The 25555-nt window shown below is 39.7% G+C and overlaps 2 protein-coding genes across 4 annotated transcripts in view; both read left to right on the forward strand.

Moving 5' to 3' along the window:
- Positions 1-976: 976 nt before the first annotated feature.
- Positions 977-17144, forward strand: mapre2 (microtubule-associated protein, RP/EB family, member 2). 3 transcript variants are annotated; one of them, XM_033651271.2, is made up of 7 exons: positions 977-1101; positions 10698-10825; positions 11499-11644; positions 11749-11965; positions 12709-12857; positions 15335-15493; positions 15726-17144. In XM_033651271.2, exons 2-7 carry the CDS (start codon positions 10705-10707, stop codon positions 15822-15824), a joined length of 891 nt encoding a protein of 296 aa, XP_033507162.1. In that variant the 5' UTR covers positions 977-1101; positions 10698-10704; the 3' UTR covers positions 15825-17144. The 3 variants fall into 3 exon arrangements, with proteins under 3 accessions (XP_033507162.1, XP_078029530.1, XP_033507161.1); XM_078173404.1 differs by lacking the exon at positions 977-1101 and adding an exon at positions 1217-1337; XM_033651270.2 differs by lacking the exon at positions 977-1101 and adding an exon at positions 7356-7630.
- A 2921-nt stretch (positions 17145-20065) lies between these two features.
- The window catches only part of spidr (scaffold protein involved in DNA repair), a 49311-nt gene continuing 43821 nt past the window's right edge, over positions 20066-25555 (forward strand). The window contains exons 1-5 of the mRNA XM_033649604.2: positions 20066-20260; positions 20626-20787; positions 20915-20978; positions 22281-22487; positions 23999-24141. Of these exons, the coding sequence (XP_033505495.2) occupies positions 20246-20260; positions 20626-20787; positions 20915-20978; positions 22281-22487; positions 23999-24141 (591 nt within the window). The 5' untranslated portion in view covers positions 20066-20245. The remainder of the gene's footprint in view (positions 20261-20625; positions 20788-20914; positions 20979-22280; positions 22488-23998; positions 24142-25555) is intronic.

Consider the following 25555-nt stretch of genomic DNA (forward strand, 5'->3'; position numbering starts at 1 on the left):
TCAAAGATGAAAACTTTGTGCACTGTATTTCTCTCTGTGGAAAACAGTGTTGCCCTTTGCATAGAATTTAATATTGATGCAACAAATAAATAAATAAAATTAGAAGCAGTTATTTTACTATAAGTCTTTAAGTTGCTGTCTCAGCAGCCAAGGCCCTTGAAATTCACATTTTCCCCACAGGAATTTAAGAATTTACAGTCAATCTAATTCTGTGGTACACAGGATTAGACAAATTCTCTTTATTATTTTTCTATTTATGGTTTATAAATGTTGTCAGTTAACAATTTTTGGTTTGAACTGTCAATTTATAGAATAAATAAATACAGAATGAAGACATTACTAGTGAAAACTGGCCATCACAAATTCACAAGAGCTCAATTTACATGCCTTGTTTTGACCAAACCCCAAATATATTCAGTTTACTTATGTAGAAAATAAAGAAAACCAGCAAATAATCATATTTAAGAAGCTGGGATGGGCTCAGATGCTCAGATATTAAACTAAAAATAATACAAATGTAAAAGAAATAGCAAATTTCACATTTCAGAAGCCATAACAGGAGATGTGTTCATTTATTTGCCATTTTTGCTTGATTAAACCACTGTAATAATGATTCAAAATATAGTTTTAGTGGTAACATTGCACCTCACACACCACACCATAGTGTTCTTTACATTGGCAAAAAAGCAGGTTATCGTAATTTTTATTTTATTTTTTAGATGTGCACGTATCCCTCTATTTTTTATGTATATGTAGGAAGAAAAATCATGGTAAAATTAGTAGTTTTTAGCGCTGAATAAATATTTACTGGTTCAGGAAAATCTTGTGTGTTTCTCTCTGTGGGGCAAAGTGATGTGACACAGAGCGACAAGACGGAAAGCTGTCGGATGTTCCTTATGTTCAACGCATCAAACCCTGATTGGTCAACCTCACGACAGATGTCACATGCAGACCAATCAGCTGCGACACCGATGTAGCGTCATCCAATCAGCTGCCCGCTCTCGGCTCACCGTGTAGTGAGAATGGGCGTTTGAGGGTGGGGTGACTCAGCCGGAAAACTGCTTTTTTAACACCTTGTAACCTGCGGATTGGAGTTCACTGGTGAGTCTCAGTTGCTTTGCTGAACAATTACAGTGTGTAGTTTTGTGCGAGACGTACAACACGGTGTGAAAATGCCCAAACCGGAGCGTTTTACGTGTGTGTCGGTGGCTCGTACGGTGATGGTACCCGGGGTCAGGGCATATGTCGGCTGTCACTATTTTCACAAAGTGTTGGCAGGAGCAAAATTAGCTTACTGTAACTTGGCGGTTAGCTACACAAGATGTACCACCGTCACTGTAAGTACCGTCTGGCTTGGTAACAACACTCTTTCTTTTGCTTTGCCATTGTTTGACTGTGTAGTAGCTCGCTTTCCAATCATTGTATCTCATTTAACTGTCACTGCCAACACGAAGCTGAGTTAGCTTCATTCACAGACTCACTGCTGCTAGCTGCTTTGTTGCAGAGCTGCTTTGAAAAGCTCAGAAATTAGCAAAAAGAACTGTTGGTGTTTTCCCCAGTTAAAGCGATTTCTGAGCAGTGGCGTGCAGTGGGGACAGACGAGGAGAAGAGGGGGTGATCGTGGGCATCCTAGGTCTTTTGTCTGGGTTGCAGAGTTCCTCTTATTTCAAATTGCAAACTTAGCTCAACCCACAAGTTGCATTTAAAGGAATAGCTAAAAAAGATGCCATGTAAGATAGATCAGTGTGAGATCATCAGAGCTCCCTCTTCTCTGGTTCTGGCCCTCCCTGACTCATTTTGTGCAGGTTTGAGGTTTTCCTGAAAATGTTTCTGCACACCCATGACTCTAAAAACCCTCCTCTCATTAGTAACCATTACCTAGCACACAATTTAACTGGCCCAACCTGTAATGTAGAGCAATACCTGACCTCCTTGATATTGAGGGCTGGGTCTGTAGGGTGGAGCAGCTACCCCTCACCCACCCACTTGATCTCAGTGCAAGAGAAAGCCTTGGGAGATATGAATGTAGAGAGCAAGCACAGCTCTCTGTTTTCCTCTAATGGAATGAGCTCATGTACAACGGCCCAGTGATTTATTGTAGCCTAACAGCACCAACAGAGACTGTAAGGCAAGTGTATGCAAAACACAGCAGCTGTTATAGCTAGATTATCTTGCTTGCATTATGTGTTTCTGGACAATTGCCCACCTTTTACTACCATAGCTACTTAAACCTCGATCAGGCACAGAAAATACAAAACGAAGCATAGGTGCCGGTACATACAGTAAGATCACAATTTTCCAAAATTACAACATTGGACTTTGACAAATAAATTTGTCTGACATTTCTTTTCATGGCTTGCTGCATATTTAGTCTGTATTTTTATAGCAAAAGTTTCAGTCCACCAGTCTTTACACATTTGAGGCCATGTTCAAATGGACATTAACACTGGGTAAATAAAACGCAGCACCCCAATTCATTTCAGATGTGGATTGACAGGCAAAAAGGTGGAACGTGACTCATTTTTTGCTGCAGTTAAATACGTGTCAAGGAATAGATCACCCCAAAATCAACAATACATATTATTCCTCTGACCTGTAGTGCTGTTTGTTAGTCAAAATTGTTTTGGTGTGAGTTGCAAATGTTGCAGATATCGGCCGTAGAGATGTGTGCCTTCTCTGGAATTTAATGGAACTAGATGGCACTTGGCTTTTAGTGCTCAAAGCCCCCAGAAAAAATACATTTGAGAAACTTAACTGCAATGTTTGTTTCCAGAAATCATGACCTGGTTACTGGCTGTACATTTTCATCTTTAATTCTTAGGCTTCACAGTCCGGACATTTATTTTAAACAGCATGTGCATGCTTTACCCCTGTTGTGACATCTGCAGGCCTGTCACACTGCGAAGTGAAGTTCATTTCAATGACAGCCCGGTGATAACTTTGCCACCCAACTTAGCCGTGGCACAGTACGGGATGCACTTGTTTGCTACCCGTGTGAACAAGCACACAGTTTCCCGATTTCCTACTGCCCCTGAAGTTTGACCGTGTCATGCGTTTGCCGCTTGATGCCTGATACAAAGCAGACCTTTGTGCTCGCTGTTGTGAGATTGTGATAAGACCAGCTGTCACTTTCCAGTCTGAAAGAGCCTTTAGCATTGCTGTAGTGGAAATGTAGCACAGCTTGCTTTTGGAGACATTTCTAGTGCCATTTAATGAGATTAGCACTTGGTTATGCTTTGTGTTTGGCTCTGCAGGAATTTGTGTAAGACTTAAAGTGTACATTTGACCCAGTAGAGGCAGGGGATCCTGAATATATGTCCTACTAGAGTAACCACACAAGAGATGGATATCCTGTATTTAACCACTGCCTTGATTTATTTCTAAGATTTTCAGATATATTAAAAACACTTGAAGCAGTTGCTTAAATACACATTTCAGTACAAGGGTGATTTATTGCAGTCACAGTCAAATATGCAATCCGTGGCACATACATCCGCTTTGCAGACATGTGACTTTTAAAAGCTGCTGTGTGATTAGTTAAAGCTGAATACATGGGAGTGATGATGTAAATTATTACCTTAATTTTACAGGAATTTGGAATATGTGTTGAAACATCTTCAAAGCAAAGCTTCAGCAGATGGTGACTTTATCAAGCCGTGGCTATACATACAGTATGGAGAATGAAAATCCTGTTGAGTAATAGGCTCAGAAGTGTATTGAAATTGGATTAACTGTTACAGCAAGACAGAACTAAAAATGTAGGTCAATAGTATTTGGTAAAATTAATCAGACGTCATTTTTTGGAAATTTATCTTTATTAGATTTATGAGAGAATTATGAGAGATCAGTCTGTCTTCAGGCTCTGTGTTAAAGTTCAGAAGAAAGTTGTGGGTAAAAAGTGACCTCAACTTTGGCCTGATGGTGGCACCAGAGGAGCTGTTTTATGTGAGCACACACATGGTGAGCAAATGTGAGTATTAGCCATCCCTTACCCAAGTGTAAAAGCAGCGATGGACAGTTTGGAACATTGTTTGCCATTTTGATAGAAAAAGAAACTGCTGACACTGAAATTGGAGGAGGAATTGTACGCTTTAGAGTTAAATCTTTCTTGATATACCCTGTTAAAATCTTCTAAAAGATGCTGTATTTCCACTAAGGCAGGGCTTTGATAAGTTTGTACCACAGGAAGCAAAAAAGGTGTGTGTTATAACAACACATCTTGCCTAGTGACCTGGCTCAGGCTAGGTGTAATTTTAAAAAGATTACAAATTTGAGTACTTCATTTGATATATTTTTAATTCATTCAACACCAGTCATGTGAATGGAAGCTCTCAGCTGTGTAAAATGCTACCTGACACCACAGGCATGTAGTTTTGGTGGCATCTTGGCACACTGAACTGCCAGCTCTGACACCATGCTCAACTTTCCCACGCCACACACTGTATTGGTTGTAGCAGCTGTGGTAGTGAGCCAATCATACGTCACACATTAAATCAAAGAAGGCTTGCAGTGATTGGCTCTGAGCATACCTATACAAATAGTCGCTTTGAGGGGGGGATGTGGGAACCCAAGACATCGAATGCAGGTATCGTTTGACTGGAGAAGTTTTGATACTGCTTGTTACTGGGTTATTTTGGTCATGACCTTAAGTATTGAGTTCAGATACCCAACCCTAGACACGGCTGACTGTCACAAGACTACTTTTTGGACTCATTCTCACACAAGAAAACTCAGAGGAAAAAAACGTTTACGCCTAAAAAAAACATTTGAGGCATTACTGGCCAAAAATGTGAGTTGACCTGTGGACTGATGGTGCTGCCATAGATGGATCGTTGTATTGATCTCAAAATGACTGTGTTTTTTAAATTCAACACAGGAGATGGTCTTTTAGGTGAAGCAGCAAACAAGGAAAGAAATCAAGGCAGTAGAACAACTTTACAGAATAAACTGTATTGTTTTCCCAGAGGCCTTTGCTGTTAGGGTGTGAAAGTCCTGACCACAAAAGAGTTAGAGGCCGTGTGATTGGCTGGACACACTTCATGCATAACATTCCTGCATTAAACATCATAGCTGTGTTGGTTCTGTGGCGTTATGGAGCTGTGTCATCCAACCAGTTTTCCATTGTACATGACCTACTGGTCTACATGCAACAGCTTCTTATCATTGATTACTAACCATGTTCACATAAAGTCAGATGGAGTCGGCCTTGACTCATACAGATCTCTTAATATCAGGGGTGTAATGATTCACGGGAATTTGGACACGTTGTGAGTCTCTCAATCTGACAAATTTCAATTTTCGTCTCAATATAGCAAGAATAAATTAAAGTTAAGAATTACGTGTACATGTAGCACAATACTTGACTGAAACAGTGTTTCCTCTGAGCCACTCACAGCCGTTGCTCAGCAGTAAATACAACAGAAAACAAAAGCAGTGTTTTTACAGTAGAAAACAACAGATGTGGCAACACAAACAGGAGATAGCTTAGCAACCACAGGGCTGCCACACAGCACCATGTGCACTGAATTTAGGTTTTTGAAGTATAAAGCACAGTGTTACAACCCTACTGGATATTTGTAAATTCATACATGTTATAAAGCTAAACGATTAGTTGATTAATCAAATGAATCGGCTGCTATTTTGATAATCAATTCATTATTAAAGACATTTATTGTGCAAAAATACACTGGTTCCAGCTTCCGAAATATGAATATTTGCTGGTTTCTTAATAATCTATGATAGTAAATTGACTATATTTATATTTGGGACTGGTGGTCAGACAAAACAAGATTACCTTGGGCTCTGGGAAGTTTTCTCCATTTTTAATGATATTTTACTATCCAAAAACAATCAGGATTAATTAGGGATATTTTTATTACCCTTTAACCTACTGACTATTTTCTCGCTTAACTGATTCATGGTTTAGTTTTTAGCGAATGGTGAAAAATGTCCATCACAAGTTCCCACAGTCTGACCAACAGTCCAAAATAGGGCTGGGCGATATGACCAAAATCTCATATCCCGATATAGGTAATTTCATATCCCGATAACGATACCTATCCCAATATAGCACATTTTAATCCAATGAATAAAAAGTTGTCCCACATTTTTCTCTCGTTACACGATATATATCGTGATATCGCACAGCCCTAGTCCAAAATCCTAAGACATAAAGTTGTCTGTCAGTAAATAACATGAAATATTCACACTTGAAAAGCTTGAACCAGTTACTTTGTGCTCAAAAAGGACTTGACACAATAGATTATCAGTAGGGATGCACGATAATATCGGCACGTCATCCGTATTGGCCGATATTGTCTTGTAAATGAAGTATTGGAAACGGCCCATATGCTGATAGTATTGGTACGTCACTGGTATCAGCCAATATCAGCTTTAATAGATATAATGAACTACCAGAATCGGCCAACATGCTGATTATATCGACACGTCAGCCGTATCGGCCGATATTGTCTTTAAAATTAACTGTCACAATCGGCCAACATGCTTTTAATATCAGCATGTCATTGGTATCGGCCAAAATCGGCTTTAAAATTAACTATCAGAATCAGCCAACATGATTTTTCTCATTTTGAAAAATGAATAAATATAATGTACACTGTAAAGCAATGTATTGTATGTCTCCATCTGCTGGTGGGCCATCACAGTAAGCGTATGCATGTGTAATAAGATGTTAATTCCACTACAGAAGACTTGATCACTAAACTTAGATGGGGAAAGAAATAAACATGTCAATATCGGTATCGGCCAAAAGAGTTGTTATATATCGGCATATTGTATATCGGCAAAAAAATCTGATATCGTGCATCCCTAATTATCTGAATTGTTGCTGATAAAGTTTCTGTTGATTAATTTATTAATTGATTAATCAAATAAGCGACCCATTGTTGCAGCGATTAAACATTTTAGCAGTTGAATTGATATTTTAATTCATGTGGTTAGTAGTCAAAATATTTTCTACACTTCCTCATATCATGTGTTGCAATCATTTTCATCAGCACCATTCGTATCTATTAGGAGCTGCTTGCTTTTTTCTTTGTACCCACATGTGTTTGTTGCTGTCATCATATAATCACCTAGAGATGTGAAGGTGAAACTGGGTGGGCTGCATTTTCCTTTTAATCAGATCCATACTTCCCACATGATTGGGTCTCGTCTCTGAGCATTTGATGAGCTGTCACTAATCTGCATCTCAAAAGCGACTTGCATTGATCAGATTTGGCGACGGTGCCTTTTTTTTTTAAAGCAGTGATCAATGTAATTTGGTGTACTGAAATAGCCCACCATAAGGAACAGGCAGCCAACCCCATCAGTCACGTGGTGCAGGGTGCAGCAACGTCATTAGGGCAGAGATTTGTGAAGAATAAGCAGACAGAAGGGAAAGAGCCCCGGAGGTGCGGCATTTTCCAAGCATTTGCATCGTTCCTGTTGGTTTCTTTTTCCCGGCCAGAGAGAGAACAGAGTATCTGTTCAACATTTTAGAGACCCAAATGCCCGGTCCCACCCAAGCCCTTTCCCCAAATGGAGAGAATAACAACGACATCGTCCCGGACAACGGAACCAACATCATTCCTTACAGGAAAAATACAGTGCGGGGAGAGCGCGCCTACAGGTAAATCAGTGTACTGATCCGCATTTGATTTCATGTCAGTAAGATAAATCCTAAAAGGACAAACACTGCTGCAGACAGAAACCTGCATTCCGGCCTGGTCCTCCTCCTCGTCGAGTGTTTGGTTTTGCTTTGCACCTATCCGCGATTTCCCTGTTGTCTCCCAGTGTCCTGTCATGTTAGCTCCCTAAAAGCTCCCTAAAAGCTCAAACCCCTCTCCTGCTGATGTGTAGCACCCCAAATTAAAGCTGGCACCAGTTTAATGTTGTCAAGTGTGGTGGTGCGCAATGGCACTGGAGGAGTGGATCGCTTGTGAAATGACAGGGATACACAGACAGCCGCCCCTGCGCTTCTGCAACTGCTGCCGCTGCTGCTGCTAGTATATCCCCATCGTGACATGACACATCGCAGCTATCTAATAACACACAATATCACGATATGTGTGTGTTTACGGGGGTGTTTTAATGCATGTACCCCCCTCACTGCTGCCACACAAGCCTGAATCCTCCCCCTCTTTGGACACACAGGCATCAGCCCAGCCCCGGTGTCGGCTGCTATCCCTGCCCGGCTAACAAAGCATGCTAGCTGCACACACATCCGCTTTGTTGACATGAGATCGGCTGGCCCAGTTTCCTTCCTTCCTTCCCCGAGAATCAGTCAACCGAGGATCTGCTCCTGCAGTGCTGTGATAGCCCAACTTTAACTCTCAAGGCTTATTATTGCCCCGATGATCATTTAGCATGATTTAACGCCATATCAGTCGCCGCCATAAACCAATAAAGATGGGTGTTTTACTGCAGCTGTCCTGCTGTTCCCTATCATTGAATTAAGATTAAAATGTCATGCTGCAGTCTTCATATCTGTCAGGGGAATTAAAGACGACTGCACACTTGATTAATGTATAAATATGATTATTACTTAGTGCTACTTTATCATATTTTTGCGAGTATACAGGAGGGATGGGAATCACCAGAGGGCCCATGATACCATGTTATCACCATACTGTAGTCAGGGTACAATATTATTACTATTTTTAAAGTTTTGCGATATTGCCGACACATATACTGCGATATATTGCGATTTCTTACCTTTTTTCGAATGTAAATTATGTCCACAAACTTCTTTTTTATCCAACAAGATAAAGTTTCTCACATCAGTTATTTTTAGTGCAGCAAAATATGTGTAGTGGACTGAAAAAGGTGTTAAATTTGTTATTTAGTAGGCTACCCAACCTTTAATTTGTATTTGTGATATTATTAATTGATTTAATTAAACAATTGATACTTGGCATCTATGTATTGATACTGTATTGACACAAAAACTATTGCAATACTATCAGGTTTTGCATTTAAAAGTTAAGACGCATATTGACAGGCAAAAGGCAAACAAGGTATTTGTTGACCTGATAAATAGTTCAATTTTCTCTCCGCGTGTCTTAGATATACTTGGCTGTTTAGGTGATCCCAATGTGGGGTAAACAATGTTTCTGTTACTAAGCGTAGTATGCTTTTTTGACATTGTGTTATGGCCATGCTGTGTAACTGCTCAATCTGTATCTTCAGGATCAAAGTTTGAGATCCCTGATACAGTTTTTTTTTGGCACATGCCATGGTATGCTTTCATTGCTTGTATACGGGCCTGAATATGCCTTGTGTAAATGGGGCAGGTGTCCTGGAAGCAAGCAGGTAAAATTACAGCATCATTCTAATCTGACGTCGTTACGGCTTCTGTTTACCATGCAGGTAAAATCAGATTAAAGGATCCCAGGCACAAATTCAAAGAGGGCCTACAAGGTCTGCTGCAGCCTAGGTGTTAGGATAAGAAAGGTGCATTGCTAAAAAGGTGTGTTAGAAAACTACTTGGATTTAGAGACACGTTTTAAAAGAGCTGAAGTCAAAGCAACATAATAATGAGATAAGATTTTGGAATCTGAAGCGCTCTGGTTTTCGCTTGGTCAACGTTACTCGGACTACAGTCACGTTTGAGCGGCAGTAAACAGTCCGTGTGGGGAGGTGGAACACATTGGCCGAAATGCAGTCTTGGAACCCGTCGGCGACTGTCGGACGACGATTTAGCTTTATATTAGATCAGGGGTTCTCAACCTTTTTCAGGCCAAGGACACCTTCGCTGAAACAGAGACAGAGCAGGGACCCCCTGCTACATGTGTTTTATTAAATTGTGATTAAACTGAGCCCACAATAATGTGTAGAGCGGCCTTCAGTGCCATGTACAAACATCCTTTTATGGCGCATACATTACTAAGCTACTTAAATAATAGTTATGTGAGAGATTCATGAGATTCATAGATGTATACATCATGTTTGTAAACGTCTCTTGCTTGCAAAGTTACAAAACAATCCATTGTGGCTTACAAGAAAGTCTACACTTGAAATAATAATATAGCTAATTGGCCAATATGTTTTAATAGTATGTAAATATTAGCGAACTAGTTTGCCTCGCTGTTATGGACAGGTGCTGCACAGTCATTCAGCACGAGATGGCTAACACGATATCCCAAGGATCATGGGTAACAGTTAGCCCATCATCAGGGTTGTGTACTTTAAATTAAATTGTTGATTTTTTTTTTTTAACAAATATGCCAATTTATCTTAGTTAATAATGTGTGGGATTCTTGTTAATGTGTATTCTCAGACAAAAGAAAGAAAACCTTAAATCAAAACTTAAATTACTACACATTAATTGCACTCACATGCAGATATCTATTCATAGATATTAGCCGAAATGAGCAGCTCACGGAAGAGGAAGACACTTGTTAAACTGGTTCTCTGGAAATATTGGCTGCTGCCCCCAGAGGCTTATCGTCGTCAGTCAAAAGCCAACGGGTTTCTGAGACTGGCAACATGACAAACTCACTTACACGTTTTTAAAGCCATGCACTAAAGGCTTGGTTGTTTGTTTCATGTATACAGTTCTTTAGAGGTGCAACAATTATTCAGTTGGCAGAAAATTAAATCAACAATTTTGATGACAACTTATTTGAGAAATAGGAAACAACACCTTTATTCCAAATGCATTGCTTTTGTGTCTAAGAGTTCTTTTTCTGTTGCAGTTGGGGGATGGCGGTCAACGTATATTCTACCTCAATAACCCAGGAGACTATGAGCAGGCATGACATCACTGCCTGGGTTAACGACATTCTCTGCCTAAACTATACGAAAGTGGAGCAGCTCTCCTCAGGTGAGAACACAGTGAAACACTTCTCTCTATCCTCTTCCCTCTGCTTGTGCTGCGTGTGTCAAAGAAGCTGTTTGAGATGTGGAGCATGTTTAAGAGATTACATCTTCGCCTGTAGAGCACAGGGTTAAAATAAATTCTCTGTAAGATGGCAGTTAAAGCAACCTGTGGAAACATGCTCACCTCTCCCTGGCAGAGAGTTGTCTATAAATAAACTTGTAGCCTGCCGTGTTTTCCTGCTGTGACTGAGTAATCCAATTTCAATCACTCTCTGCCCACAGAAACAAACACACACACCTCTTCTGTTAAGGTGTAAGCTCCTTGTTTGATGCAGATGACCTCTTATACGCTCTGTAGTTGGGTTTATGTGAGCTTTATCTGATAGCTTGGACGCTAACAGGTTGAGCTGGTGCCCTCTTTTTCAGATGGTCTAACTAGGCTTCAGTATGGCCATGTTACTAAGAATCTGCATTTATAGTTTTCTTTTTAAGGAAACCGGGTCATTGATCTGGACATAGAAAACGCTCCCAGGCTTTTATTTTTTTATTTATTCCAGTGGATTTTTTTTTGTCGTGCAATGGCAGGCATGATAAGTCCCAGCCTATATCTGGACTCTAGTTTTCTAATTTTCAAGCAAGGGATTATGTACTCAACTGACATTTTATAACGTCTTTAGGAGCTGCCTATTGCCAGTTCATGGATCTGCTCTTCCCTGGCTGCATCAGTCTTAAGAAGGTCAAGTTTCAAGCTAAATTGGAGCATGAGTACATTCACAATTTCAAGCTGTTGCAGGCATCCTTCAAACGGATGAATGTGGACAAGGTGAGTTTAATCTCGTTATGGCTATCTGCATTTTCAGTGCTGCTGTGCACTGTGAGTAACTTGCATGAATTTATATTTTAATTCTTTTTTCCCCCTTGATTCAGATTATTCCTGTGGAGAAACTTGTTAAAGGCAGATTTCAGGACAATCTTGATTTCATCCAGTGGTTTAAGAAGTTCTTTGATGCCAATTACGATGGTAAAGAGTATGACCCGGTTGCAGCCAGACAGGGTCAGGATGCCATTCCCCCACCTGACCCCGGTGAGCAGATCTTCAACCTGCCAAAGAAGTCTCACCATGCAGCCAGCTCCCCTACTGCAGGTAAGCGTCATCTGCTTTTGCTGTCCGAGTATATGTGAAATGTTTGCAGACACAAGGGCATGTTGTCATTTATGTACCTAGCCTGTGGGGGTATTTATTTTCACATCAACAACTCAAGTGCATCCAAGCTCAGAACACAGACACATTGTGTAATTTCATGTGAGAGAATAGCAAAGGTCACGCTCAGACTGCAAATCAGATTTGTTTCTCAAATCAGATCTTGAAGACAGACTTCCCGCACTGTTATTTGCAAGTAAACAGACCAGAGGTGTGTGGCCAGAGATCACCAACCTATCTGTATGGGTTGCTGTGGTAACGACGAAGGCGTTGGTAGCTACATAGCAACGCCGGTGTTGAATCTTTTCAACGTGAAAGCATGAGAAATGGAGGTCCTCTGAACAATTTGTTTTGGCATGAACTGTTGTTCCTCATGTTGTCGTCTTTAGTGCTCTGTTGGTAGCAGCATGGTTCTGCTCAGCACTTTCATCACTCTGGATTTGATGCTGTCATTTAATTTTTTGTTCAAAGACATTTTGAAATCGGATTTTAGTAGCCGGAGAGTCTGGACTGAGACACATCCGTGGAAATCCAATTAGAATCACATTTCAAATGGATTAAGACTTCCTAAAATCAATCTGGACATCCCAAAAAAATGATTTTGGGCTGGCAGTCTGACCAAGGCTTAAGTCACTACTAGTTGCCAGCCACCCATCCCTGAGTAATAAACCCTCTGTCTGCTGTAGGAGCATCAAGGTCGAGCTCCACAACCCCCAAGTCCTCAACACCAACATCCAGACCCTCGTCAGCCAAAAAGATCCCTGCGACTGCAATTCCAACTCCTGCCAAGGGAGAGAAAGAACTGGAAGCACAGGTCACACAACTTACGGAGCAGGTACGTTTATATAAAGGTCAATTCTTACAATAATTCTGCCAACCAACAGTTTAGACCACCAAACTCTTTGTTTGCTTCAGACTGCTCACATTCCTACTTCCAACACTGACTGCGTTCATTTGTAAACCTCGCTGATGGTAGTCGGGCTGCAGCTAATAATTATTTTAATTATGGATGAATCATTTTATCTGTGAAGTGTTTTGAAATAGCGAAAAATGCCTAAAATTATAGAGTCCTCGATCCCAAGGATGCATTTTTAAATAGTGTTTTGTGTCCAGAATGCTAAGGACAAAGAAAAGCTTTGAAATTATTGAGACAATTAATAGATTGAAATAGTTGCAGATTAATTTTCTGTCCATTGGCTGATCGACTGATAGTTTCAGCTCCAAAGGGACAGTGTGCTTTGAGACCAGAGAAATGCAACTGAACATAACTAATTAAACAACATTTTTGAACACCTCCACTAACAGTTTTGCAGTGACCTTTAAAAACACTATTTCTTTTTCTCTAGAAAGTTTATAAAAGACTGCCTTCAACAGGAAAAGGTTGACCAACATACTAAAGTATCTAGTCTAAAAAATGTGTTTCACTTTGGCTTTGTTGATGGGATCATGGCTCATTCAGTCCACATAGATAAAATCTGTAAGTGCTGCCAAAGGTAATTTTAAATATTTGCTGAAACAGGGATTTTTTTAAAATTTTATTTTCTCTGCTGATCAGTGTCTTATTTACCTCCACCGTGATTTAATGTGGTGAAGAGAAAGACATGCAAAAAATATATATATATTAGTAAATAAAAATCCAAGTTGCAGTTAAATACTTTTTTAGACACTGTACGTGGCTGAGTAGGTTTAAAATTTAGAGCTGCACATACACAGTTCAGTAAAATAAAACCTGTATCATGTTGTTTCATTATGAGATCCAACATGTTTCTGCAAATGTATTGAGTCATTCTGAATTTGAGCTGGAGCTTGTTTATGTGGTGTGACCAGTAGCCAGCAAAACCCTCAAAGTATTGAATTGAAAATGAAACCAAATGAAGAGAATGTTTGTTAGTTTTACTTGACACATGACGAAATGGAGCAATAGATTATCTAAACGCTGATAAAATAAAGATTGAGTTCCAATCCATACAGTAATCATTTAAGTGACTTATTCTGGACAACGTTAGCTTCATGTGACCTGTGCACTTTAGACAGTTTGTGTCAGGAAAAAAACAACAAAGCAAGAAATTTTTTAAATAAATAAAAACAATAAAATTATTATTATTATTTTAAAAGTACAAGTAACAGTAAACAAGGACATGACCAGGAAAGAGTGCTTCCAAAGTATAATAATTCTGTAACATAATTTTAAATATTATAACAAATATAATAAATATAGTTTTTTTCAACCATTTTTCTTTTTCCTATTTTTTTAAAATGAATTTTCTGAATCTATTATTTTATTTTATTTATTTATATTTTTTGGGACATTTCTTACCAATTTGCTCATTGCCTTTTTTTCCAATGTTTTTGAATGAAATCACACCAATTTGCTCAGGGCTTAAAGGCTTATAAATACTTGTGCAAGGCATCTGAATGCAGCACAAGAAAAGTGATGTTGCTCTAGGTTTCAAAGGGTTAAAAAGTCTTGTTATTGAATTAATTTATCTAAAAATAAGGCCTTTATTGTTATTAAAATGTCTTAAATCAGTTTTTCAAAATTCTTAAATATGCAAAGACATTGGAAGTAGGATTTTATGAGGTTTTTTTTCTGATGTTTCATTATAAAATCTCAAAATAATTATAACGTTTATTTATTTTTAAACAATTTTCCAAGTGCATGTCGCAATAATGTCATACAGATCAGGATAGCAGAACCAACAACGCTCATTTTGTGTTCAAACAGGATGCCCAGAGCAGAGGATCCACTGTCTGCTAGCTAGCTGTCACTGTACCCTGGATGACATAGGGAATGCAAATTCAATGAAAATTGGTTTTTTAACCAAGATTTTGTGACAACGCTATAACTGGTACAATGCAATGCAAACGAGGCTTGGTGTGTTCTATGCAAAAACATTTTCAAACTGCTCTCTGTCCGAGAAAACTCGTCAACAAATGCCAGATATTACCAAGTTCTGATCTGCCCTTGTCTCCACCATGAAACAAAGAAGTCATGTTTTATGTTGCAATTAAGAAATTTTCCCTAACCCCACATAACTGATGTCAATTCATGTTTTTTTTTCCAGTTTCATTTATTGTAAAACTGGTCTTAGATTTAATTCCCAGTGGCTTTAAAAAGTCTTAAATCTAGCTGCCTTAAGCAGCACCAGTTTAATGTAACTCCGTGTGTGCGTGTGTGTGTTTCTCCTCTGTTGGTTGTCCAGTTGCGTCTGTGACTGCTTATCTGTCGCCTTTTGTCTGTAACCAAAGTCCACATAGTTTGTCTGTATTTAAGTATTGATGCTAACAAAGAATAACTTTTTATTTTTGTAGTTGAACACATTAAAGTTGGCACTGGAAGGAGTGGAGAAGGAGAGGGACTACTACTTCAGTAAGCTGCGAGAGGTGGAGCTGCTGTGCCAGGAACAGGGTGAAGAAAATGCCCCGTTTGTCGATCGGTTAATGGAGGTCCTTTACGCTTCAGACGAACAGGTCAGTGTGTGACTTTTGATTGATCTGAGCAGGATTCAGGACAGTTGGAGGCTGTTTTTTAGATAAGCAGTTAAATGCTTGAGTCCCATTTTTCTTGGTGGTAAATCATGTGGAAGTTATTGTGGGGTTGAAAGAGATAAGAAGTCAGCCTTTGTGTGTAATCACATCTGTTTGCCTCGGAGCATTCTTCAGCAGCCATTCTATTAAGCTGTCTTTGCCCCCTTGTTTGTAGGAGGGAGCAGAGCTGGCTGAGGGTGACGGACAGGAAGTGGACCAGCAAGCCCATGACGAGGTGCCAGATGATCAGCAGGAGGAGCAGGATGAATACTGACTGCCATCATCCCTCACCGCAGTTACACCCCTCTTTTTAATATGTGAGAACTGTTAAAGGATTTTAATTTTTTCCTCATGGTTTATTCTTTTTGTTCTCTCCAAGACTGAGCACATGAAGCAACCTCCTGAGTAGAAGCACCATCACAGTTTTTTATTTTATTTTTTGTACCCCTCTGCTCACTGTTTGATGTTTTTTGTGACTTTTGGTGAACTGCTGTGGCAGGTTTGTGGTGACGACCTCCACCAGCAGAACAAGCTCAGACCATCACAGAAGTTTCCGAGGACTGTGTGTGTGCGTGGGTGGAAAGTCAATTCAAATCCTACAGTAGACGTGATGAAATGCTGAAGTTTAGACGGGTAGCTGTTACCTGTCAGTGCAAGTGTTACCTTCCCAGCTTCTGTCCTTTTCATTTTATTTTGTTTTTATTTTGCATATCAACAATATTAATCACAAGAATGCAATAAGCAAAGCCCTGAAAGGGCTCGTAGTAGCTCTTATTTAACCCCCTTCCATATGTTGCACTGACATTTGACTCTGTATTGGACAATCTGTCCATAGACCCTCACCATATTTATTATTATTACGCCTTAGGAATAGTGCGAGTGTCTGCATTGCATCCTCATGAAGGAGGACAATACAGTCAATGCATTGTGAATAAAATGTAGTGTAATGCCATCTTATGACTGTTTGACAACTTTCCTCACAAACGACAAGACTTCAGATAATCAGTGTGCTCAACAACGTGTCATTCACACCATACAAGGTGGTTTGGTAATAGAGTTAACTTTGGTATGCCATAAACGTAGGGACGGAAGAAACATTATTGTGGAGTAGTCTTATTATGATGCAGCGTTTTAAGTTTTAAACCTCAGCTGGAACTTGTGGTCTGTTCAGATTTCAGATGTTTTCTTTTTAAACCACAGGTCTTAGGGAGAGTCGGTTCACTGAGTAATTTGCCATGCTATATTCCAGTAAGTACATTGTATACCCTTTCTTAATATTGCATTTACTAATATTGGACTGGGCAGTGCACCATAATGCTTTAGTTATATATTATTGTGTAAATGAAAAGGAATGTAAACATGTACTGTCAATAATTAATGAATGGTAAATGTTTTTTTTCATGTCCCACTCATTATGCATTCCCCAAAAAACGTGTTGCATGTTTGCATTTTATTTGTGAATAACTTGACCTGCTTTTTACATATTTAATAAAAAACAAGTATGTTAAGTGAGCTTTTTGTATGTTTAACCTGCTATTTGAAAGATGTTGAGATTCGGATGGATTTGCTGTAATAAAATCACGTTTTGAGTCCATGGGAGTGTCGTCATGTGACTCCAGCAGCAGCAGCAGCTAGCATTGGTCATAGTTATAAGACCTAAATTAAGACAGCTGTAACTATCAATAATAATTTATGTCTTTAACTGAGGCTTTTTTATTAGAGTAGAGGCAGAAAGTTTCTCAATCAGCAATAGCATGAAACAGGAAGTGAGCAATTTACATGTAGGGTTGTATAATTATTATATGATAATTTAACAATCTTGGTAAAAGCTCAAATACCACAGTAGGAAAATACTGTCTTTACTCAAGTTAAAGTACAAAAGAACTATCAGCAAAATAAAAGTATTACAAGTAAAGGTACTCAATATGAAAAGTGCTAAATGCCTATATGATTTTATTGGATATATTAAAAGATAAGCATCATTTTAGTGTTGTATCTGTTAGCGATGGAGCTACTATTAACCACTATATGTACTGCTGGGTAATTCTGTTACACTGTATAATATTTTGATTTTATATCTTGAGTAACTATAGCTGTCATTAAAAGGTCAAGTGTGCAAAATTTAGGGGGATATTTCGGGGTAAGTGTATTTTCTTATGTATATAACCACCTGAAAATAAGAATTGTTGTGTCTTCGTTAACCTAGAATGAGCCGTTTATATCTACATAGTGACTGGGTCCTCGTCTACGGAGATTGCCATGTTTCTACAGTTGCCCAGAATGGACAAACTAAACACTGGCTAAACCACTGATGTTTGAAGAAGATATTTTTTAGGGCATTTTAGGCTTTAATTGACAGGACAGACAAGTGTGAAGGGGGGAGAGAGAGAGAGAGAGAGAGAGAGAGAGGGAGTGACATGCAGGAAATGGCCACAGCTGGAGTCGAACCCAGGCCTCTGCGGCAACAGCCTTGTACATGGGGTGCCTGCTCTATCCACTAAGCCACCGACGCCCCATTCAGTGTTTTTACAAGTTTAAATCACTGAGTCTGTTTGTTTTGGAGAAAAAGAGACCTCTGCAGATAATTCATTCATTCATTTTCCGTAATCACTTATCCTATAAGGGGATGCGGGGGGACTGGAGCCTATACCAGCTGTCATTGGGCAGACTGGTGTGGCAGAGCCCTTCTGTGTGAAGTTTGCGGTTCTCCCCATGTCAGCGTGGGTTTTCTTCGGGTGCTCCAGCTTCCTCCACAGTCCAAAGACATGCAGGTTAATTGGTGACTCTAAAGGTCTAAATGTGAGCATGCGGATAATTTAGCTCCCAGTAAAAACCTCCTGGACAATGAACACTGAATCAATTCTAACTGCTAAATGCCACTAAATTCCCCCTAAATTTCCCTTAAATGTAGTGGACTAAAAGGTTCAAGTGCAACTTTGAAGTGCCTCTTAAAAACCAACATTTTATTCTGCACCACTACATCATTTATTGCCTTGGTTGATAGGACAGCTAAGATAGACAGAGAAGGTGGGAGAGAGGGGGGAACAAGACACAACAAAGGGCTGTCGGTCAGAATCAATCTCAGGCTTATATGGGGCGTACACTGCAGGTGAGCTACGGGTCACCCCTGCACCACTACATTTAGGCCATATTTACAGCTGTATTTCTACTGGTATGCAGATCTAGATTTTACATGCAAAACACATCATCCTCCAAATTATGATTTGTTATCGATCAGCAACATGAAAATGGGGTAAAGTAGATCAAATTAGCTCCACTTTGAGTCACTCCGACTGTAAAATTCAGCAAAAATTTCAATACATGATTAATAATGACCAATAATATAATGTACATGTACATATGCACTTTTATTTGAGTAATATTTTGAATGTAAGACCTAACATACTCATAACAGAGTAACATTACTTCTTCTACCACTGCTGAACTGTAGTGCAGTAGAGTTATAAAGAAACAGGAAATGGGAAAACCACAGTAAATTAGAATAGAGGTGCCTCAAACTTTCACCTTTTCTTATCAGTACTTGATTAAAATGTACTTAATTACTTTCCGTCATTTCAAGCGGGCCATTATTTTGCAGAGGTAAAAGAAGTATTCAGATTTTTTACTCAAGTTCAAGCAGCAATACCTTAACTCCCTTACTGAGTTTTCTAAAATCTGGGGACCCTGTATTGAACACATCAAAAGGGTAAAGAGTCAAGCTGATTAACCACACCATAATTGTACTTTTTTTCCCTTTAACTGGCAGTGTCTTGCCTTTTATCTTATTACTACTGTATTATTATTGTTATTACTACTACTACTACTATTATTATAAATATAATAATATATTGTTAATTTTATTTATCTATTTTATTTTAATTAATTTCATTTTTATTAATTTGTTTTTTCTTCTTTCTGTCCTGTATCCCTTATGTCTGTTTTTATATTGTTAAAATGTAAATAAATAAATAAATAAAATAAAATAAAAATTCAGAGATACAATTTATTCTTAAAAAAGTAGCAATACCACAATGTAAAAATCCTGCATTCAAAATCTGACCTTAGTAAAAGTGTACAAGTACTGGAATTAAAACAAAGCCTACTCAAAGTAACAAAAGTAAAAGTATTATGCGTAATGGCCATTTTCAGACTCATTTTTATTACTGGATTATAATTAGTGATGCATTAATGTGTCACTTTAATGTTGCAGGTAAAGGTGGAGCCAATTTAAACTACTCTATATACTGCTGAGTAGCCTCTAATTATTATTAATAATAATAATAATAATACCTCATCACGTGTTAGTTGATTTATATTTTGTATTAATAACTAAAAAAAAAATAATAATAATAATTGCCCATAAATTGTTGTGGAGTAAAAGTATAAAAATGACAATCCTCAAGTAAAGTACATGTACTTAAAATAATAATACTTGAGTAAATGTACTGCGTTACTTTCCACCCTCCTCCGGTCCACGCTGTTGGATAATGAAACAACCCCTCTCTCTGCTTCAGATTGAGCAACAGCTACAGCTCCGGCTGTGTTGCTAGTTAGTCTGCAAGCTACTGAGTTAGCAACCACCGGCAAACCGCTGCTGCACAACAGTGGGTTAATATAAAGTATTGGATGATACAGTGTTGTGTGGGCACACACACAAACTACTGCAGCGGCTTTAATTGACTTTATTTTGTCGCCATGTCCTCCAGAAAGGTAAGAAACCTGCTCGCTCGCTAGCTAGCTAACTTAGCTAGCTACATTGCTAGCGAGTTTAAGCTAACTTTAAGCTACAAGCTAGTTAGCATTAGCAACAGAAGTTATGTGCCTCTGCCCGCCCACAGCCGAGTAGAGTTTACCTGTCAGTCATGTGTCAACTGATTTGGTGTTATATATATTTTCTTTATTATCACAACAGATACACTGCTGTTCTAAATTAATGTTATAAACTAAACTTGATGCAGGAGAGTCAGCTCAATGAGAATCAGGGCTAAGTAAGAGCTGTTAAACCAGTTGTTTAATTTAGAAGTGATAAATGTGAGTTGACCTCCTGTTCTCCTCTTCCTCTGCATTTTTTGTAGCGTAAAAGAAACTACAAAGACGTTAGGTGTGTTTTCTTTCCGGATGATGTCGACAATGGTTTGCAAAAACTGGGGAGAGAGCCATCATCACTGTCCTCTGTGTCCACTGCTAAGAGCTGGGAGAGGTGTGGGGACAGTTTCCTGGGCACTCCAGTGATGAAGGTTGATAACTATAACATCCACCATGACATGATTTACACACATATAATACTCACATTTCTCCAACTCTTATGCACAAGTCCCCTGTTGCTCTGATTGTTGATGGTGTTGATACTTGTTTGTGTTGCAGAACCTCAAGTCATCAGGGAGGAAACTGTCTGACATCAGAAAGTTGGCTCAGTCCCCTGCTTCAGGTAATTTGTTGTGCAGTCTAATTAAATTGCAAATATTGTGTACGTAATCATAGTCAGCGTATTGCATACAGTAGATGTCAGTCAGCACACCCCCAGTTTGGAGAAGCAGGCTGGAGTCCAACACATCAGCTAAGCAATGTACTGCTGTGGATAGGGGTCAGCAAAAAAAGTTTTTTTTTTTTTTAGATCGACTGCACTAGTATAGCGCTTTTCTAGTCTTCCAGCTACTCAAGGCAGTTTTTACACCACATGTCACACACTGGTGACCGAGGCTGCCATACATAGTGCCACCTGCTAGTCAGTAACCATGGCTGTCGCACGCTATTGGAACAGCCAGTTCAGTATCTTGCCCAAGGATACTTTGACATGCAGGCTGGATGAGAGGGTGGTCAAACTGCCGATCTTCCGATTAGTGGATGGCTCACTCCACCTCTGAGCCGCAGTCATCCCACCTAAAAAATGTCCCACCAAAAAAGATCAGTGTCAGTTTAAGTGTGTGCTATATTGAGACTATTTCCAGCGCTTTACCTTTCTGTCAGACAGCCCGTTCCCATGGGAAAGCCTTTAATGACTTCAGTCTCCGTCTATGCCTTTGTCAAAGCCACCAGACTCCATTGACAAAAACAGTAATTTTAGCGTGATGAATGCAGGAGCTGCTGGTCCGCCACTGCTTTGATCAGTTAGGTGTTATTGTGTGAATTTGGTGAACCCAAACTAAACGCCAAAGTCACACAGTAACAAACACAAAAAAATTATTGAGGCAGCGGTTGACCAGTGGTCCCTTTGCCCAGCAGTATTAAATCACTGCTTTTTTCAATGGAGTCTGGTGTTGAAGAGAAGGGATATAACAGCTTCATTCCCAGTTGGAAATCACTGTCTGACATTAAGGTAAAGCAGTGAAAATACTCTCAATATAGCAAACACTTAAACTGGTACTAGTTTTTAGGTGGGACTTTTTTAGGTGAGTAGTGCCTTGCTTAGCTTCCGTCTCGAACTCCAGCCTGCTTCTTTAAACTGTGGGCGTGCCGACTGACATCTACTGTATGTAACACACTGGCTAAAGATAAGTACATCATGCAACCCCAGTTAAAAAAAAACAAAAACACTCTAACTCAAAACACTGATCCACAATTTTGTTACTTGAATTAACTAAGTAAAATAGCTATAATGTCCACACACAGAAGTATACATTGTCTAAGTGCTTGTTTTGGTTTGTGTGCACCTGTGGGAATATGTCTGCATGGTTTTAATCATTGAAATTTAATAGACACCTCATTATTTCTCTGTCTTGTGTTTGCCCAGTACAGACCAGTGCTGCTCACTGTGATGAGGACCCAGTGCACATTGCATGGAGCTCCACTGACAGTGAACAGTCTGATAATGAGACCCAGGAGAAGCATCTCTTCAGAGTTGTGGCTCAGCAGCGACAGCGTCCTCAGAGACCGGGGAGGCCCTCAGCTCCCATTCAGTCATACACCGGAGCACTGCACATGCTCAGAACTGACAAAGGTAAATTATGTCTGTCGTGACTTGCTTACGGTGCACCTCAGCTTTTCATGAGCTCATTATGCATAGTAAAAAAGACATATATACTGCAACACACTCTGATGTGAGGGTGGTGTTGATCTTGTCATTTAACTTGTGGCAAGAAAGTTGTAACTCAAGGCACACTTAGTAGCTTTTTCCAGGGTTTTCTCAGTTGTCATGTTGACTCAGCTGTCATCCTGAGACCCGAGGAGGGAACTTCAGGCACTTGTTAAGAGCTGCACGATCTCCACTTACTGATCCACTTCATTCCCCTCCACATGCTCTGAGAGATGCAGTATAGAGACGCAAATACTTTTGAAATCGGTGCTGTATGACAAGAGAAAAAATTGCTGTGGCATTTGCTTTTACCGAGAGACCGAAATCCTACAGCTACCTGAATGCACTGTGCCGCACCAGACCAATAAATGCTCCCGCTGGTGGATGACGTAATGCGAGTTGCACATCCAAAAACAAAATGGCAGCTGGCTGGTAACAAACAATTTTGAATTACAGTCAAACAGTAAGCTGAAATATGTTTCAGAAAACATTTTAGGCGAGAAAAAGGCAACGCAGTACCGGAATTTTGGTTCATATTTGATCAGCACTTCCTAGTTTTACCGTGTGGATTGTGTTTGAGGGGAGGGGTCTCTTCTCTCTCTCCCCATCTGTTTCTATACGCTTTGTGTCGGTGGTGGTGGCAGGTATACAAAAATGAGGAAGTACATTCTATAGTTTGAGCAGCAGCCCAGGGGTCGGTGAAATTTCCATAGGCCCGTTTCCACTGAAGAAGTTCCTTGTACTATTTGGGGAGCAGGAACTTTACAGGAACATCCTCTCGCTCGGCCCTCTCAACTGCCGTGTCTCCACTGAGAGGGCGGAGTAGGAGGAAGGTTCCTGTGAAGCTACCGGGCTCTGGATGTGACGTAATCATTGTGCGACCATTTTGACACGGCAAAGAAACAAACAAAGAATAACAACAACAAAGAAGAAGAGGCAGAAGTACAAAGAAGAAAGCAGATGCGACTCCTCGTCTGCTGTTTTAAAAATGCCGGCTATTTTGTCGCTTTGTGTTGACGTCACATCCCGCCTTGAGTATATCCAATCAGCACCAAGTAAACCCCAAGCCCCACCCAGGAGTTTTTCAGGGCTGTTCTGAGTACCAACTCCGAGGCAGGGACTTGTTTAGCCCCTGTAAAAGTTCCAGAACTCTGTCCTTTGGGGTGGTTCCTGCGGTGGAGACATGCAGCAACGGCCCCGGCCCCATAAAATTACCCCGAAGTTCCTGCGGTGGAAACAGGCCTCATGTCATGCCAATGAGCAGGGATATTTAATGCACTGGCAAGACGGACGGAAGTTTAACACAGTTCATTTACACATAGTACCCACATTTATCTCATACAAAGCTGGTTAAAAATTGGCAGAGTATCCCTTTAAGAATATTTTGCCAAACTTAAACCTATTGTTTTCCTTTATGATTTAATTTCTTTCTATAGATGACCCTCCTGTTATTGACACAGACAGCGATCTGGATGAATCTGAGGAGGATGTTGAAAAGGACAGTGGGCAGCAAATCTCTGAATGTGAATCAGAGCCCTCTGATGAAAAACCAGAAGTCTTCCCTCTGGAAGCTGCGAATGTGAGTGAATTACACTAACTCTTGATACTTTATGTTGCTTCAGCCTGTATGTAACATGCAACACATTTTCTCAAGAGTGTTATATATTTTATTGAACACTAGATGGCGCCACTAAACCACTTAAATTCTACACAATTTATTAAGTCCAGTGTATGTTTCTAATTATAAGTGTACAGTTGAGAACCAGTGCATGCAGTTATCCTAGAAGTAGTGCCATAAGCGTCAGTACTTTTCCTAGAGTCCAGTGAGACACCAGATGATATTCTCTTCACTGTGTGTATTAAACCCAATGAACTTTAACATTGGTGCTGCCTTCCCTGGCATGAATGCATGTATTTCAGTTTATTGGATACTTGTGTTATAATGTTTAATTTTCAGTCTTCATATCAGTGTTGTTTTAGTTATTTTCATTAAATTTGTTTTGATTGAACCGTCACCCATCACACCACTAGGTGGAGTGTTGCAGTCATGGTCCCATGTCCTGAAAGGGCTTGACAGGCTCAAACCAGCATTGCACTGTGCTCTTTCTAGGTTCAGGTTGTACTCCAAACTGTCAAAGTTCACAGGCTGAGGTAGCAATAAAGAGCTGACAGAGTGTGGAGGGAGAAGTTGCCACTTATTCCCTGATCCAAGGCAGATGTTGAAACAGTTGGGAATACATGAAAATGAAACTTTTGTGCTTAATTGAAGGCAGTAGTTGCTTTTGATTCTCTGAAACTCAGATGCACAAAGAATGAAACCATTTCAGTAGGGTTTATACTGGAAATCAAAACTTAAACTTAGCTTATTAAGCTTATGTTGAATGTTAAGTTTATTGTTCAAGCAAAAATGCTAAACATTTGATGGTTTTAGCTTCTTAAATGTGGGTATTTACTCCTTTTTTGTGTTGCATCACAGTCAAAACTCCCAAAAACATTCAATTCACTGTTTTTAAGACGAAACATGTCATTCAGTGATGTCAGCTTGGGCTCAAAGAAATTGTGATGGGCATTTTTCACTGCTCTGTCAATATTAATCGACAGAATAATCAGCAGATTTATAGATAGTGAATGTAATCGCAGAAACGCCACGTAATACGATGCGTTCATTGTGGTTTACTGAACACACATTTCCTGCTATTTTATTAGACAAACACGTGTGTTATCATAGTAGCCAATCTTTTGTGGGCCCTCCTGTGTGCTGCGGAGACTTGGATTGACTGTTCCTTCTCGGAAGTCATTCAGCAGCAGTGTTTGTTAAAGGCAGGGCTGGCACTGACAGAATGTTCAAGGAGTGGTGAAGGTGTTGTGCTCAGGTTCAAGACTGCACACAGCGTTCAGTCGTCACAGCACATATTTACAACATGTAATTGATCGGCTAGATGTGGTCAAATTACACAGGTGATGTGGTTTTGTAGATAGTGGTTTATGAAAAT

The sequence above is a fragment of the Epinephelus lanceolatus genome, chromosome 12 (genome assembly GCF_041903045.1).
Source record: "Epinephelus lanceolatus isolate andai-2023 chromosome 12, ASM4190304v1, whole genome shotgun sequence".
NCBI classification, from domain to species: domain Eukaryota; kingdom Metazoa; phylum Chordata; class Actinopteri; order Perciformes; family Serranidae; genus Epinephelus; species Epinephelus lanceolatus.

Excerpts from the sequence above, each read along its gene's own strand:
- mapre2 (XM_033651270.2), top strand. The coding sequence starts at position 7,509 with ATGCCCGGTCCCACCCAAGCCCTTTCCCCAAATGGAGAGAATAACAAC. Across the intron at positions 12,858-15,334 it reads TCACACAACTTACGGAGCAG|TTGAACACATTAAAGTTGGC; the intron begins GTACGTTTATAT and ends TTATTTTTGTAG. Across the intron at positions 15,494-15,725 it reads TTTACGCTTCAGACGAACAG|GAGGGAGCAGAGCTGGCTGA; the intron begins GTCAGTGTGTGA and ends CCTTGTTTGTAG.